Source organism: Schistocerca nitens, chromosome 9 (assembly GCF_023898315.1).
Source record: "Schistocerca nitens isolate TAMUIC-IGC-003100 chromosome 9, iqSchNite1.1, whole genome shotgun sequence".
Lineage (NCBI taxonomy): Eukaryota > Metazoa > Arthropoda > Insecta > Orthoptera > Acrididae > Schistocerca > Schistocerca nitens.
In genome coordinates, this window is record NC_064622.1 from 415221032 (window position 1) to 415239898 (window position 18867).

At 38.3% G+C, this 18867-nt stretch overlaps 1 protein-coding gene across 5 annotated transcripts in view; it reads left to right on the forward strand.

Moving 5' to 3' along the window:
- Positions 1-2: 2 nt before the first annotated feature.
- LOC126202915 (DNA-(apurinic or apyrimidinic site) endonuclease) overlaps positions 3-18867 on the forward strand; it is an 81807-nt gene continuing 62942 nt past the window's right edge. The window contains exons 1-3 of one of the 5 annotated variants that reach the window (XM_049936994.1): positions 38-145; positions 240-276; positions 6657-7187. In XM_049936994.1, the coding sequence (XP_049792951.1) occupies positions 241-276; positions 6657-7187 (567 nt within the window). In that variant the 5' untranslated portion in view covers positions 38-145; position 240. The other 4 variants (XM_049936996.1, XM_049936995.1, XM_049936998.1 and 1 more) reach the window with 4 other exon arrangements.

The window sequence follows — 18867 nt, forward strand, 5'->3', positions numbered from 1 at the left end:
AGCATTGCTTGTTGCTTCCCATACATGGCGGTTGTCCGTGCTTTATTGACAAAGTTGAGCAGCAGTTGTTTGTGTTATCCGTGTTTAACCGGCTCTCTAATTCCGTATTTTCGAAGTATATATTCCACACTTGAGGCTGCACATGGTAGATATTCTTTAGTATATTGTACACTGAATAACTATAGTGCTTTATATTTTCCCATAAAATTTAATTTTAGTCATTTGAATTTTCTTGCGAGGATGCCGCCCAAAGCTAAGAAAACAGTGATCGCCAAGGTAAGTTGCTCACGGTCGTTTCCAGTCAACTGGAGGTACAGTTTAAAATAAGACAGGTGTTCGTTAAACTTAAAATTTAGAGTACTTATTTCTATACACGCAACAAGGTTTCACTTATTTCTTAACACTTTTACTTTTAAACGCCTGTAACGAAGGAAATATGGCCGGCATGCGTTATTGGCGCTAAAAATATTGTTTGAATGGAATAACGTAGATTGTGAAAAAATTACATAATTTAAGTTTATTCAGATTTAAAGACTGGTATGCTCTGATAAATCCGTAATTTTGTTGTATTTTGTAAAAATATTTCGTTGTTACCATAAATTTTATTTCACTCGACGAAAAATTCATTAGTTTGTACATAGTGTTTGAACTTAAGCTTGTGCGCCAAATCGTTGTCTACGTTTAATACTAGTAAGTACCGGGTAATCATAGCTTAATCTATTTAGAAATTATATGAATTATTGTTATTTGAACAAATTGTTTGTAAATAGCGTTTCACTTGCACGGGTTCCAAAATTAGATTGAAATCGCCAGAAATTTTAAAATCGTTGTTGACTCTCTTTAGTAAGCTGTCTCATGTTATTCGCGGCGACGTGTAGGTATAGCTTAGAAGTAGGTGCTAGGCGGAACAGATACATCTTTTGAGGAATGCATTTTGACATATTTTATTACATTTGTTCAGCGGAGACAATTCTGGAAACGTTGGATACAAATATGTTCAGGAACACCAATCCGTAGACCCTTGAAATAACAAGTTGCTCCTACGAAGGTAGGACAACACCAAGTCTCTAGTATTTTTAGCTGTTCACAAAGCTATTAGTATCTAATGAACACGAACATTTTTGTGACTGCAGCATGTAACTTTAAATTTTCTTCCTGTAAGATAAGTCCTTGTTTTTTTTTTTTTAGTCCAAATTGGGGTGAGTGTAGCCACAAAGTGTTTTATAACAAGAAAATTACGTGTTTGACAGTAACAAATTAGAAAATATAATGAAAGATAAACAGGTATCCCACATTGTAATAAAAGATAAATGTGTGTCCCACATTTGTAGCTCATATTAATTAAAATATTGGCGAGCCACAGGTCGCCCTGATCACCCAAACCCATGCGAGGCTCAATTTAACTGTCCACAGTCGAAACATTACTTTTGGAACCTACTGTACAGTGCTACAGATTAAGAATTCCAGTAGTAATATATTGTTTTAATGTTTTCTTATTTAGCAATTAATTTTATTATTAGAGTGTTTGTGAACATGTTAGCAAGGGTCTGTATGTGACTACTAAACATGAACTGAATTTTACGTTAATATCTTTTGTAAGATTTTATTGTCAAGATATAGAAAATGGTGACACCCCAAAGAATTATTATTTTTTTCCTTTCCGCAAAAATTCATGTGTTGGATTGCAAGCTTCATAGTATTTATAGAGTTAATTATTGCAATACATACCTTCACTTCAACGTCAGACATCTGTTGGATTGCAAATTAGTATTAATTTTTCTGTAATGTTCTAAACTGTTTTCAGTCAAGTTTTTACTTTGCTAGAATATATTTCAAAGCATTGCCTCAACAGGGCTTCAGTTAGTGCTCAAAGCACTTTCTTTGTGAAGTCACAAGTGTCTTGTAAAACCATATACTTATGTAATAATTCAAAGAAAATTTGGAAGTTACTTCATTGTGATGTCATGTTGTTGTTGGTTGTTGTTGTTGTTGTTGTTGTTGTCTTCAGTCCAGAGACTGGTTTGATGCAGCTCTTCATGCTAACTATCCTGTGCAAGACTGTGTCTCAGAGTAACTAGTGCTACCTACGACCTTCTGAAACTGCTTAGTGTATTCATCTCTGTCTCCCTCTATGACCTTTCCGCTCTGCGCTTCCCTCCAACACTAAATTAGTGATCCCTTGATGCCTCAGAATGTGTCCTACGAACCTCTCTCTTCTACTCAAGTTGTGCCACAAATTCTTGTGCCCAATTCTATTCAGTACCTACCCATCTAATCTTAACTTACTTCTGTAGCACCACATTTGAAAAGCTTCCTGTCTCTTCTTACCTAAACTGTTTATTGTTCATGTTTCACTTCTATACATGACTATACTCCATACAAATATTTTCAGAAGACTTCTCAATATTTAAATCAATATTCAATGTTAGCAATTTCCCTTCTTCAGAAAAGCTTTCCTTGCCACTGCCAGTATACATTTTGCATCCTCTCTACTTCGGCCACTTGACCGAGCGAGGTGGCGCAGTGGTTAGCACAATAGACATGCATTTGGGAGGACGATGGTGCAATCCTGCGTCCGGCCATCCTGATTTAGGTTTTCCGTGATTTCCCTAAATCGCTTCGGGCAAATGCTGGGATGGTTCCTTTGAAAGGGCACGGCTGACTTCCTTCCCCATCCTTCCCTAATCCAATGAAACAGATGACCTTGCAGTTTGGTCTTCACCCCCCACATCAATCCAATCCAATCCTTCGGACACCATCAGTTATTTTGCTGCCTCAATAGCAAGACCCGTGTACTACTTTAAGAGTCTTGTTTCCTACTCTAATTCCATCAGCATCGCCTATTTAGTTAGACTACATTACATTAAGCTTTTTTGAGTTTTATTGACATTCACCTTATATGCTCATTTCAAGACACTTCAGTCCGCTCAACTGCTCTTCGAAGTCCTTTGATGTCTGACAGAATTACAATGTCATTGGTGAACCTCAAAGTTTTTATTTCTTCTCCATGGATTTTAATTCCTACTCCGAATTTTCCTTTTGTTTGCTTTACTGCTTGCCCAATATACAGATTGAATAACATCGGGAATAGGCTACACCCCTGTCTCCATTCTCAACCACTGCTTTCCTTTCCTGCACCTAGACTCTTATAACTGCCATCTCGTTTCTGTACAAATTATAAATAGCCTTTAACTCCCTATATTTTTCCCCTGCCACTCCCAAAATTTGAAACAAGTATTCCAGTTAGTATTTTCTAAAGCTTTCTCTAAGTAGCAAATGCTAGGAACGTAGGTTTGCCTTTCCTTAATCTATCTTCTAAGATAAGTCGTAGGGTTAGTATTGGCCTGTGTGTTACAGCATTTGTATGGAATCCAAACTGATCTTCCCCCGAGGTCAGCTTCTACCAGTTTTTTCAATTCGTCTAAAGAAACTGTGTTAGTATTTTGAAAGTGTGACATATTAAACTGATAGTTTGGTAATTTTCACACATGTCAACACCTGCTTTCTTTGGGATTGGAGCACCTGCTTTCTTTGGGATTGGAGTAATTATATTCTTCTTGAAGTCTGAGGGCATTTTGCCTGTCTCATTCATTTACATAATTGAAGAGTTTTGTCATGGCTGGCTCACCCAAGGCTATCAGTAGTTCTAATGCAATGTTGTCTACTCCTGGGGCTTTGTTTCAAATTAGGTCTTTCAGTGCTCTGTCAGTTTCTTCACGCCTATTAAATCTCCCATTTCGTCTTCATCTGTGTCCTCTTCCATTTCCGTAATATTGCGCTCAAGTACAGGTGCCCTTGTATAGACCATCTATATACTCTTTCCTTCTTTCTGCCTTCCCTTATTTGCTTAGGACTGGTTTGCCATCTGAACTCTTGATCTACATAAAGGTGGTTCTCTTTTCTCCGAAGGTCTCTCTAAATTTCCTGTAGGCAGTATCTATCTTACCCCTAGTTATACATGCTTCTACATCCTTCCATTTGTCTTCTGGCCATCCCTGCTTAGCCTTTTTGCACTTCCTGTTCATCTCATTTTTGAGACATTTGTATTCCTTTTTGCTTGCTAAATTTTCTGTATTTTTATATTTTCTCCTTTCATCAATGAAATTCAATATCTCTTCTGTTACCCAAGGATTTCTATTAGCCCTCGTCTTTTTACCTATTTGATCCTCTGCTGCCTTCACTATTCCATCTCTCAAAGCTACCCATTCTTCTTCTATTGTATTTCTTTCCCCTGTTCTTGTCAATCGTTCCCTAAAGCTCTCTCTGAAACTCTCTACAACCTCTGGTTCTTTCAGTTTCTTCAGTTTTAATCTGCAGTTCGTAACAAATAAATTGCAGTTGGAGTCCACATCTGCCTCTGGAAATGTTTTACAGTTTAAATCCTGGTTCCTAAATCTCTGTCTTACCATTATATAATCTATCTAAAACCTTCCAGTGTCTCCAGGCCTGTTCCACATATACATCCTCCTTTCATGATTCTTAAACCATGTGTTAGCTATGATTAAGTTATGCTCTGTGCAAAATTCTACCAGACAGCTTCCTCTTTCATTCCTTACCACCCCCCAGTCCATATTCAGCTACTTCTTTTCCTTCTCCTACTATCGAATTCATCCCCCATGACTATCAAATTTTCATGTTCCTTAACTGTCTGAATAATTTCTTTTGTCACATCATACATTTTATCAATATCTTCATCTTCTGCAGGACTAGATGGCATAGAAACATGTACTACTGTGGTAGGCATGAGCTTCATGTCTGCCTTGGCTACAATAACGTGTTCACTATGCTGTTCGTAGTAGCTTATGTGGAGTTCAAATTTTTTATTCGTCATTAAACCCATTCCCTCATTACCCATATTTGATTTTGCATTTATAACCCTGTATTCACTTGACCAGAAATCTTGTTCCGCCACTGAACTTCACTAATTCCCGCTATATCTAACTTTAACCTATCCATTTCCCTTTTTAAATTTTCTAACCTACCTTTCTGATTAATGGAACTGACATTCCACGCTTCAATCTATAGAATTCCAGTTTTGTTTCTCCTAATAACGTCCTCCTGAGTAGTCCCAGCCCAGAGATCTGAGTGAGCGACTATTTTACCTCCAGAATATTTTACCCAAGAGGACGCTATCATCATTTAATCATGCAGTAAAGTTGCATGCCCTCAGGAAAAATTATGACTGTAGTTTCCCCTTGCTTTCAGCCATTCGCAGTAGCAGCACAGCAAGGCCGTTTTGGCTTATGTTAAAAGGCCAGATCAGTCAATCATCCAGACTATTGCCCCTGCAGCTACTGGAAAGGCTGCTCCCCTTTTAAGGAGGCACATGTTTGTCTGGCCTCTCAACAGACACCCCTCCCTTTTGGGCTCTGTATTACCAAGTAATGCAAGCCTTTTGTTTTAGAGCCCCCCTCCCCCCGATATTGTAATCTCAGATGTAGTGACTGACTGATCTGTAGTGCAGCCCGAGGCCTAGGTTTGGTTGAAAAGTGACAGTTTGCTTGTGAGTTGTTGAAAGCAACTAATGTTTATATCCACTCCACATTGAAAAATGCAGAGGGGCTCCAATACATAATGTTTACCCAGCAATCAGTAAAATTCACTGATACCTGTTACAACGCGTTGATATCTCAGTGAAGATCTCACAATAACCACCTTGTGCCTTGATAATGAAGCAGCAGAGTCCTACATCAAAATATACATTGGCGTAGTAGTAATGTTACGGACTTAATAAATAAGTTGTCCATGAGTATCTCTGCATGGTTATTCTTCTTCAGTGTTTCGTGTTAATATTGATTTTGCTCCTTTTCCCAACAGTTTTTGTTGTATATATTAACCACATCTAAATATTTCTGGTACTCGATTAATTGCAGTGTTACTGACATATTTTAAAAACTATGTTACTAAGAGATCTCAAATCTGTATTTAGGTAAAATAAGGGAAAGGCCACCATTTACCTGTAGAGGACTGGTGCTGTGCGCAGAAACCAGTAATAGAAAACAGTTAACACTGGCGTTCGGACCCTCTCTTGCTAGGAATAAAGAGTACACACACACACACACACACACACACACACACACACACACACACCTGCAGTAGCAACGAGTTTATTTGACATAATTGTATTTAGGTATCCATCCATGTTGTGGACAGGAAATTCACTATTTGTCGTGCTGGTTACAGGGAGGGGTGCTAGCGTTAACAAGCACATGATTATCTTTCAGATGAATATGTGCCTATTGCAAGGGTACGTGATATTTCGGCAAAACATAAGCCATTCCATTGAATTAATAGTATTTCTAAAACATAAATTGCATCAAAAATGTTAGTCAGTATCATATTTGCTTCTCATTGTTTGCGTTTAACTTTATTGTGGCAATATAGTGTTAACACCATTTCGACGATTTAACACTCGGGCTTTTTGGCAACTTTGCTGTGATCGTTGCTGGTGTAGCATTGTCATCAAAGTAACATGTGTTTGTTACAGAATTTGTTATTGTCTTCTGCTACATGTCGCATAAAGCAAGTTGGCTTTTTATCTTGTACACTGTAAGATAAAACCCATGGCATAGAACGAGAAATAAACTTGGTTAAATGTGTTTTTGTCGCATTTATATACAGAGTGTTTTAAAGTTTTCTCTCTCTTTTTAATGCAGGAAGAGGAAGATAACATGTCGGAAAAGATGGAGGAAGAGGAACAAAGAAACGATCCTGATGGAGACAGTAATAAGGAGGAAGATGAAAAGCCACAGCCACGTTCTGGTGGGCGGCAGAGTATGCGAAACTTGAATAAAACTGTTAAGTACCATGAAGATGATTATGTAAGCTCAGATGAAGAGCGACGCACAAAAGCGAGGTCTAGAAAACGTAAAACTAAGTCACCAGATGATGATGATTTTGAGGAAGCTGAAGGGACCAAAAAAAAGGCAAGGGGTAGAAAGGGAGGTGGAACCAGTAGAAGGCGATCTGCAAAGGACAAAGATAAAGATGATGATGATGAAGATGAGGATGAGGATATTGAGGAAGCACCTGAGAAGGCAACAAAAGCAAAGAAGAGCAGGATGAATCGTGTTGATAATGACTATGACTCAATTGACTTTTCGAGCGATAAGACTACGAGTGATGGGAAACCATGGAATCTAAAGATATCTTCCTGGAATGTTGGCGGCTTAAAGGCATGGCTTAAGGTAAATCTTCAGTTATGTACATCATGCCACTCTATAGAGAACTAGTTTTTGAAGACAGATGTTTGATAGAGAGTTTCCCCCCCCTCCCTCCCTCCCTCCCTCCCTCCAGCATAGGAGTTGATATTTATCCTTTCTGTTGTTACCAACAAAAAATTTAGTCCTTAAAACTGAATTACATTTGAATTTGAATAATCTCCGGCATTTGTAGTTCAGTCATTGTTGATATCTCCGTAAGATCTTTATAAAGAGAAACTCCGGAGACTTTTTATACCAGCTGATATTTCATAGTCTACATACTTTTTCTCAAATTTCACCTCAGTATAATGAAAGTTGTGTACTGAAGGGGGAGGGGGGGGGGAGAATAGAGATAGAGATAACAGGACAGCCTTAAGAGGAATTACGAAGTAGCACACGATCACAGGAAATAGGCATAACTATTTTCTACCAGCAAATAGTTCTTTACTTTTAGTGTGATGTACTCCTTAAAATTGGCATTCTGAATTCTCAGTTAGAACACAATTATACTACTTAAAACGTCCAAGGGAATTGTCTGATTGGATATGTCAAAATTTCACCTTCCCCTCCTCCTGGCCCCCTCCTCCCTCCTGCTTTACAAATGCACCCAACTAAGTTTTTGTCAGAATTTTAATTTGTGAAACACCATGTGTGCTTTCAAAATACAGCTGAAAAATTACTTACATTTCCTATATGCCTTACCAGTTGTAGTGTACATGTATTAATTGTATCTTGCTGTGTAGGTTTACAGATTATTCAAATGAATGTCAAAAAATTTAACCTGTAAGTCATGCATATGTAAGAGGGGCACTAAGATAATGTTGAGTGTCTTGTGCATGTGGTGCTTGGTAAACTGCAAAAATTGAAAATGGACATGTTTCAGCCACCACCATTATGTGTATCTTGGAGAGCATGATCTTACATTTGCTACTCGAGTAGTGAGGATGTTATAAACATATCTATGAGGAAATCCACAACCCTTTAAGAGATTTGCATGCTGAAGAGATACATGGCTGTAACAATGAGATTGTGATTAATGGGCATAATCTGCCTGTGGGACACCTGTACTCCCCTTGTACTAGGCTTTCTCAAATATCAAGTTTACTGCTTGAATGTAGCTGCTTGTGGGAATGGGATAACATTACCTAATACCGGCAGTTCTGCCCTCAGTGACCTGACTGTCTGTCTTTTAGAAATTTCTTGTACTCGATTAGTAGAAAGCTTAAGAGAGATGTGCAAAATGAAATATGGGACTTAAAACAATGCATGACAGATTCAAAATTATTGGTTTTAGGAGAAAGAAGTGTAACTTCTGTGAGATTCACTTTTATATTTGGATTTTTAACATCTGAACATTTGAAGTAAAACCTGAAATTGATAGCCATGAAGTTTTTTAGAAAATATATGTGTATATAAAAGGGGTAGGCTATTGGAAAATGGATGTTGTGTATTTGCCGCAGTAGACAAGACGCTCAGATCCAATAGATAGAAATTGAAGCTGCATGCGATATAGTTTGGGCAAGGCTCAGTATCAAGAATTGGTGTAAACATATAATTGGATCCTTCTTCCAGCCACCAGACTCACCCCCAGATGTACCCCAAAAGATAAGAAAACCTCAGCTCGCTAGTACATACGTCCCTGCATCATACCATTGTCTTTGGAGGAGACTCGAAACAGCATACATTTGTTTGGGATTATTACAGTTTTATAAGTAGTTGGTGTGACAAGACATCTCACGAAACAATACTAAATGGTTTCACTGAAAACTACCAAAAACTATCTATATGATACTCAAGTACAAAGGGGACTAAAATGAGTAGAAAGATTCACATGTTCATTAAGCTAGATAAAGAGGCAGTTAGTCATTTCTCAAAGAGGAATTCAAAACATTTACCTCTGGACATGTAATAATATATGAAAAGGAAAGTTGCTACTCACCATATAGCGGAGATGCTGAGTCGCAGATAGGCACAACAAAAAGACTCTTACAAATAAACTTTTGTTCTTTGGGGTGTGCAGTGCAAAATGTCTTTTAACGACATGATGATTTATGAATAATAGCCAGCTACACTGCTATGTAAGTTGTTTATATTTTATCTCAGTCACAATGAGCTTATTTCGGAAAATTGCCGTTATCAGGTGCTCTGTAAATACATAGAGAAGCGATGGTCTTAATGTAATGGTTTTGTAACTATGATCTGAAAATTTATAATATATCATTAGGTATTTTACCTTACACATAACATTGTTGCTGTCATGTCCTGCCTGTTTTGGAATTATTACTTTCTCCCAGGTGTACAGTGGAGATGTATATTGGATGTTACTTGTTTTCCATGTATGCTACATTTCTGACAGTTAGATCCCTCCCTCTTTTTACCTGTTTCCAAAGCTTGAAGAACACCTCTGAGAACTCCACTTCCTCTCTGTCCATCTCCTCCTTTCCCCTCTCATATGTCCATTTCCTCGCTCTCTCCTCTCTTATTGTGCAATAGGTATCCTACTTTTTCCATTGGAATTAATTTTTTTTTGCAAAAATACTATTATTATTTCTTTACTTTCTCAGACTTTTTAGAAGTCTGGTTAAGAATGGAGTGACGCGGACCTTTATCAAGCGTCACTTCCTTTTTGCTGTACGGTACATGTTATATTGCATTTAGGAACTTTCGGGTAATTGAACATGTATCAATAATTACGGATTTCTGTAATTGTATATATATGTTTGGATGTAGCTGTATTGCATTGATGTATTGGTGGATATTGTGTGGTATGACTCCTGTGGTTGATAGTATAATTGGTATGATGTCAACTTTATCCTGATGCCACATGTCTTTGACTTCCTCAGCCAGTTGGATGTATTTTTCAATTTTTTCTCCTGTTTTCTTTTGTATATTTGTTGTATTGGGTATGGATATTTCGATTAGTTGTGTTAATTTCTTCTTTTTATTGGTGAGTATGATGTCAGGTTTGTTATGTGGCGTTGTTTTATCTGTTATAATGGTTCTGTTCCAGTATAATTTGTATTCATCATTCTCCAGTACATTTTGTGGTGCATACTTGTATGTAGGAACGTGTTGTTTTATAAGTTTATGTTGTAAGGCAAGCTGTTGATGTATTATTTTTGCGACATTGTCATGTCTTCTGGGGTATTCTGTATTTGCTAGTATTGTACATCCGCTTGTGATCTACTGTTTCTATTTGTTGTTTACAAAGTCTGCATTTATCTGTTGTGGTATTGGGATCTTTAATAATATGCTTGCTGAAATACCTGGTGTTTATTGTTTGATCCTGTATTGCAATCATGAATCCTTCTGTCTCACTGTATATATTGCCTTTTCTTAGCCATGTGTTGGATGCGTCTTGATCGATGTGTGGCTGTGTTAGATGATATGGGTGCTTGCCATGAAGTGTTTTCTTTTTCCAATTTGCTTTCTTCGTATCTGTTGATGTTATGTGATCTAAAGGGTTGTAGAAGTGGTTATGAAATTGCAGTGGTGTAGCCGATGTATTTATATGAGTGATTGCCTTGTGTATTTTGCTAGTTTCTGCTCGTTCTAGAAAGAATTTTCTTAAATTGTCTACCTGTCCATAATGTAGGTTTTTTATGTCGATAAATCCCCTTCCTCCTTCCTTTCTGCTTAATGTGAATCTTTCTGTTGCTGAATGTATGTGATGTATTCTATATTTGTGGCATTGTGATCGTGTAAGTGTATTGAGTGCTTCTAGGTCTGTGTTACTCCATTTCACTACTCCAAATGAGTAGGTCAATATTGGTATGGCATAAGTATTTATAGCTTTTGTCTTGTTTCTTGCTGTCAGTTCTGTTTTCAGTATTTTTGTTAGTCTTTGTCTATATTTTTCTTTTAGTTCTTCTTTAATATTTGTATTATCTATTCCTATTTTTTGCCTGTATCCTAGATATTTATAGGCATCCGTTTTTTCCATCGCATCTATGCAGTCGCTGTTATCCAATATGTAATCTTCTTGTTTAGTGTGTTTTCCCTTGACTATGCTATTTTTCTTACATTTGTCTGTTCCAAAAGCCATACTTATATCATTGCTGAATCCTTCTGTTATCTTTAGTAATTGGTTGAGTTGTTGATTGGTTGCTGCCAGTAGTTTTAGATCATCCATGTATAGCAAATGTGTGATTTTGTGTGGGTATGTTCCAGTAATATTGTATCCATAATTTGTATTGTTTAGCATGTTGGATAGTGGGTTCAGAGCAAGGCAGAACCAGAAAGGACTTAATGAGTCTCCTTGGTATATTCCACGCTTAATCTGTATTGGCTGTGATGTGATATTATTAGAGTTTGTTTGGATATTAAGTGTGGTTTTCCAGTTTTTCATAACTATGTTTAGGAACTGCATCAATTTAGGATCTACTTTGTATATTTCCAATATCTGTAGTAACCATGAGTGGGGTACACTATCAAAAGCTTTTTGGTAATCAATGTATGCGTAGTGTAGTGACCTTTGTTTAGTTTTAGCTTGATATGTCACCTCTGCATCTATTATCAGTTGCTCTTTACATCCTCGTGCTCCTTTGCAACAGCCTTTTTGTTCTTCATTTATAATTTTGTTCTGTGTTGTATGTGTCATTAATTTCTGTGTAATGACTGAAGTTAATATTTTGTAGATTGTTGGTAGGCATGTTATGGGGCGATATTTAGCTGGGTTTGCTGTGTCTGCTTGATCTTTAGGTTTCAGATAGGTTATTCCATGTGTAAGTGTATCAGGGAATGTGTATGGGTCTGCAATGTAACTGTTAAATAATTTAGTTAGATGTGAATGTGTTGAGGTGAACTTCTTTAGCCAGAAATTTGCTATTTTATCATTTCCAGGGGCTTTCCAATTGTGCATAGAATTAATTGCTCGGGTGACTTCATGTTGCAAAATTATCACTTCAGGCATTTGTGGTATCATCTTGTACGAGTCTGTTTCTGCTTGTATCCACCGTGCATGCCTGTTATGTTGTACCGGGTTTGACCATATGTTGCTCCAGAAGTGTTCCATGTCTGTTATGTTTGGTGGATTGTCTATTTTAATGTGTGTGTTATCTATTGTCTGGTAAAATTTCTTTTGGTTTGTGTTGAATGTTTGGTTTTGTTTCCTTCTATTTTCACTTTTTTTGTATCTTCTAAGTCGTTTGGCCAATGCTTGTAACTTCTGCTTCTTTTCATCTAATTGCTCCATTGCTTCTTGTTGTGAGATTTTACCTAACCTTTTTCGTTTTTTGTCTGATATTTCATTTCTTATAAATTGTGTTAGCTGTCCGATGTCTTTTCTCAGTTTTTCTATTCTGATCTGTAGCCTGTGTTGCCATGCTGGTTTTGTGGGTTTCTTCTGTGTGTTGGTTGGTTCTGATCTCTGCCTAGTGTGTATATTTAGTGTAGTGAGTGCTCCTACATAAACCAGTAGTTGTAACTCTTCCATTGTTGTATTTTCATTTATTTTGTTGTGTATGATTGTGTTGATAGTTGTTATTGTTGTTTCGACTTGTGGGTTATTTGGTGGTCTATGCAAGAATGGTCTAATGTCTGTATTTGTGTCTTTGTATTCTATATATGTCAGCTGAAATTTCTCTTCTATATCTAACATGTGTGTCACTTCGTGTTCTATTTGTGCTTGTTCTGGTGGCTGTCTTAAGATGTCGTTTTCCTCTGATTGTTTAATTGATGTGTGTTGTTCTTTGTTTGTTTGCTCTGGGATGTTTGAGTCCATTACTGTATTTTCTTCTTCTTCTTCTGATTGCACATTATTTTGTTCTAGTATTTGTTGTACTTGTTGTTTGATGTTTTCTAATTCTGACTGGGGTATCCTGTTATTTTTGATTATTACACGGATCTGATCAGCTAGTCGTTGTTCTGTTAAAAATTTTAATTCTGGGTATCTGGTAATAAATGTTGTGTGTACTTGTGATCTGTATCCAGTTGTGTTGGTTCCTAGGTTTGTTGCTTGGTAATAACAGAACATGAGGTGTCGATTAACTTCATCTGACCATCTCATCCTCTGTCTTTGTTTTCCTTCTAGGGTGGTTGCAGGAAGCATATCCTGCAAAACACCTCTATTTGGATTTAAATCATTTTCCAGTTGGCTAGCAGTGTCGTTACCATTGTGGGCGGGCATAGGGTTCAAGCGTTGTCCCCGACCATGACGGCGCTTGTCCGAGGCTTCTTTAGTTCTGTCCTGAACCAAGTAATCACACTAAAAGGGGGGTTAGCCCTATTAGTGGTTTGTTCTTTTCGTCGCCTTTTACGACTGGCAGAACATACCGGAGGCCTATTCTTTTCCCGGGCCTATTATTATTATTATTATTATTATTATTATTATTAGACAGTCTGAATCAAAAAGTACTTTATAACTTTGGAATGATATAGAAATTTATTGAGATAACTTACAGAATTGGTAGATATGTCATTTTGTAGCAAACATCATCAAGTTTGATTCACTTAGTGCATCAGTACCCCATTCCGCCCCCAGAGTGCAGTGAAGTGCACAGCTAAAATCGCTGCTTTCACTGGTACAGAGTGTGCCCACTGTGTGTTGGTTTCATAAAACGAATTGTGCAACCAAATGTTTGGCATAAATTTCACACCGAATACACTAAAGAATCTCCAGGCAGGCTTACAATTTACTCTTGGCACAAAAACATTCTTGAGATGGGTTGTTCACTGTGACATGATAAATCACCAGATCGTCTGCATGTTGATGATTATGTTGAACAGGTTAGGCAGAACTTTGCCCGCACTCCACAAAAACCAGTGTGATGTGTGTGTCACAAGACTGGCATATCATAAAAGACAGTTTAGCTATTACTACATAGACGCGTTCATGGAAACCGTACAGATTCACAATGACACAGCACATTAGTGATGATGCAGATGAGGTTGCATGTGGGGGAATTCTGTGCAGAAATGTTTCATCAGGTGGAGTACGACGAGATACTCCTGAACACAATAATCTTCACTGATGAATCAGCCTTTAATATCAGTGGCATGGTGGACAACCACAACTGCAGAATATGGGACAGCAAAAATCCACATGCAATCCTGGAAAACATTCATGATAGTCCCAGAGTTATTGTGTTTTGGGCTCCTAGCAAATTGAAATTGTACAGCTCTTTCTTCTTCTTCTTGGAGAAAACTATCACTGGTATTTATATCTGGATATGCTTGAAAACTTTTTAATTCCACAGATTGATGATAATCGAGATACCAGGGTTCATTATCAGCAAGATGCACCACCTCATTTCCTCACGAAAGTCTGAGGTTTCATTGATAATTGTTTATCAAGTCAGTGGATTGGCTGTGAAGGATCTGTACCATGGCCATCTCTCTCCCCAGACTTGACACCACTGGATTTCTTTCCTGTGGGTTTCATTAAAGGCCGTGTGTACGTTCCTCCCCCACCAGACAGTTTGGCCGACTGAAAAATCAAATGGTGTTGGAAATGACACTTGATACTTTTGTTTGAAACCTGAGGTTGTTTTCTACAAAATGACACATCTACCAAACCTATAAGTTATCTCAATAAATTTCTATATCATTCGAAAGTTCTAAAGTCCTTTTTGATTCACCTGCGCTGTTGATCAGAACCATTCACTGAAAATGAGCTGGTTTATAAACAACAACCAGACCTGCAATGCTTCACAGTTGCTAATTTTTTTTTGGAATTGAATGTCCATCACCTCTTTTTTTTCTGCTCTATGTCCATTTCCTGTCTCTCCCCTCTTTCCCCACTTTCTGGCATTGAGCCTTGTTTATCATTCTTACAAACGAAACCTCGATTGAGAATTGAAATTGCTTGAAATCAATAGGTAAATCAGTTGGAATCATTGGTATGTGGGGTATGAGAGATCTCTTGTAGCAGGATCTGTGAGGATAGTAACTTCAATGGCAGTATTTTGTTTAGTTTTAATCTGCAAATGGGTAATTTCTACCACAGATTTTTGTGTTGCCGTAACAGAAATCTTGTTTTGTGTACCTGCTTCAATTCTTGTAGAGAATTAGCAGCTTTTTAGCTCAACAGATTAAGAGGTAATCAGCAGGTTTAATTTAAAGTTCACTGTCTTGTAATACATTGCACTAGCCAATATGCAGATCCACTGTGAATGCTGTTTGTTCTCAAATGCAGGATGAGTTGGTTGACATTTCTGAGCTGCTGGAAATCGCCCTGACTGTAGTCAAATGATTGGCAGCTGCTGCAAATTGATGTGTTGGAAGAGCTACCAAGAGTCGTGTACCTGTGAAAATGGTACCAGAGGTACCATCATAGTACTATCCTCTCCTATGGATTCTGTCTCCTCTGCAGAAAGTACAGGATCTGTAATTATCCATCCACTTGACTGTGAGTGGGACGTCAGTGTTAGATGTAGGCATCCTGTACAGGGTTGACAGGGACCATGGAGGTTTAGATGTTGTACCGATCCTGTTAACGCAACAAGTCTGAGGTACTGTCTTTAAATGACACTGAGCCAGTGGGACTCACTTCACTTGTTTTGGAGAAACCTGTTTTGTCTGGTGTCAGGAGGAAGCAAACACAAAAGGGTAGGTGTCTTATTAATTGTCAGCAGTTCAAACGTACAGCAAATGATGGTATCCTGTAGGGAAATGGCAGCAAGGGACAGGAAAGGACACCAGGCACGCCCAGTGTGTATGCCCGGGGGCCTCATTCAACGTGTTGAAGAGGCTATTCTGGCAGCTGCAGAGGTAACAGGGTGCAACCAACTGGCACACATTGGAACAGGTGATACCCATTGTCTGCGCTCTGAAGTCATTCTTGGGTCATTCCAGCGACTGGCAGAGAAGGTTGAGAAGATTGGCCTTGTGCAGGGAGTTTCAACGAAGTTCACAATTTGGAGCATTGTCCCCAGATCTGATCCTGGCCCTTTGGTTCTGAGCTGAGTGGAAGGACTGAACCAGAAACTTCAAAAGTTCTTTGACAAGCTAGGCTGCAACTTGTGCCACAGGGTTGAGAACTGTAGGGTCCCCCTAAATAGGTCAGATGTGCACTAAACATCAGAATCTGCTACTCAGGTAGCTGACTATGTGTGGGGTGCACACAATGTTTTTTAGATTAGGCGACTTCCATCTAATCCAGAAAACAAAAGCTGTAGGTAACCCAGCAGTATCAGTGTAAGGTCAAAAGAAATGCCTTCCACAGGTGTGAGTATTAAAATCCTAATGATAAACTGCCGAAGCATACGCAATGAAGTGCGAGAGCTTGAAGCACTCATGAAAAGCAGCCAAGCTCACATAATACTAGATACAGAAAGCTGGTTGAAACCTGAGATTTTTGAGGAAAATTTAAGTGTATATAGAAAGGATAGACAAATGTATTTGATATGGTAGACAAGAAACTCAAATCCACCAAGATAGAAATTGAAGCTGCATGTGAGATTGTTCGGGCAAGACTTGGTATCAGGGGTTGCCATAAAATAATTGGATCCTTCTATCGCCCATCAGACTCTTCTCCTGATGTAACTGAAAACCTTAGAGAAAACCTCAGTTCATTTTGCATGGAAGTTCCACAATTATATTGTAATATTTGGTGAAGACTTTTATCATTCAACAATTTATTTGAAAAATTACAGTTTTGTTAGTGGTAGCCATGATAACGTGAAAGTTTACTAAATGTCTTCTCTGAAAACTAACTAGAACAGATAGTTTGGAACCTCAGTCATGATGGAAATATATTGGATCTAATGGCAACAAATAGACCTGATGTTTTTGTGGATTTCCACATCAAAATTGATAACAGTACCGTGTGCGGTTGTGGCAGCAATGATTACCAGAATACAAAGGACAACTAAAACAAGCAGAAAAATATATATGTTCAGTAAACTAGATTAAAAAAATCAGTAGTGTCTTGTCTCAGTGAGAAACTTGAAACTTTCAGCACAGAGCAGGAGCAGGTAGAGGAACTCGGCTCAAGTTTAAAAGAATAGTTGACCACGCACTAGATAGATGTGTGTCCAGTAGAGCAGCTCGCAATGGGAGGGAACCTCAATGGTATACAGTCTTTGTATAGAAACTTCTAAAGTAAAATAAAGCATAAGGCTATGGATAGAGAGATGATGCTAAACGAAAAACATTTGGCTGTCGAGAGAGCAATGTGACATGCCTTCTGTGAGTACTGTAGCATGATATTGTCAAGTGATCTTTTGCAGAACCCAAGGAAAATCTCGTATGTAAAGGCTGTTTGTGGTACCAAGTTTAGTGCCCAGTCCCTAGCGAATATGACAGGAAGCGAAGCAAAAGCTGAAATGCTTAATTCTGTTTTCAAATGTTCCTTTTTTAATGGAAAACCCAGAAGAATTGACCCTACACTAAAATAATTATAATTGGAGCTCCAGAGCCCAATAGAATCCCTGTCAGATTCTCTACTGAATTTGCGGCTGAGGTCTGTCTGCAAGAAGGGTAGTTGGAGTATCCGCAAAATTACTGTCCAATATCCTTGACATCGATTTGTTGTAGAATCTTGGAACAAATTCTGAACTCCAATGTAATGAGGTATCTTGAACAGAATGGACTCCTCAATGCCAACCAGCATTGACATCGAAAACATTGATCAAGTGAAACCCAACTCGCACTTTTCTCTCTCATGGGACACTGAAAGCTTTGGATCAAGGCAACCAGGTAGATGCAGTTTTTCCTGGTTTCCAAAAAGCATTCAACTCAGTACACCATGTAAGCTCATTGTCAAAAGTATGACCATTTGGGGTATCAAGTGAAATTAGCAGCTGGATTGAGGACTTTTTGGTAGGGAGGACATAGCATGTTACCTTGGATGGAGAGTCATCATCAAATGTAGAAATAACTTCAGGTGTGCCGCAGGGAAGTGTGTTGGGATCCTTGCTGTTCATATTGTATATTAATGATCTTGCAGACAATATTAATGGCTACTGCTGGCTTTTCGACAATGCCGTTATCTATAATGGTGGACTATCTTTGTGAAGCTGCATGAATATTCAGTCGGATCTTTATAAGATTTCAATGTGGGTTGACTGGCATCTTGCTATACATGTTAGAAATGTAAAATTTTGCACTTCACAAAACGAAAAAAGTAGTATCCATTGACTAGAAATTTCCCTAAATCACTCCAGGCAAATGCCGGGACGGTTCCTCTGGAAGGGCACGGCCGACTTCCTTCCCCATCCTTCCCTAATCCGATGAGACCGATGACCACGCTGTCTGGTCTCCTTCCCCAAAACCAACCATTGACTAGAATATCAGTGAGTCACTGTTGGACTTGGCCAACTCATATGAAAACCTGATGTTACACTTTGTAGAGTTGAAAAATGGAACGATCACAGAGGTTCAGTTGTGTGTAAAACAGGTGGTAGACTTTGGTTTATTGGTAGGATACTGGGAAAGTGCAATCAGTCTACAAAAGAGATTGCTTACAAATCACTCATGCGTCTGGCTCTAGAATATTGCTCAAGGGTGTGGGACCCATACCATATAGGCCTAACAGAGAATTTTGAATGTATACAGAGAAGGGCAGCACGAATGGTCACAGGTTTGTTTCATTCGTGGGAGAGCGTCACAGAGATACTGAAGGAACTGCACTGGCAGACTGTTGAAGACAAATGTAAGCTATCCTGAGAAAGTCTATTAACAAAGTTTCAAGAACCAGCTTTAAGTGATTACTCCAGGGATATAC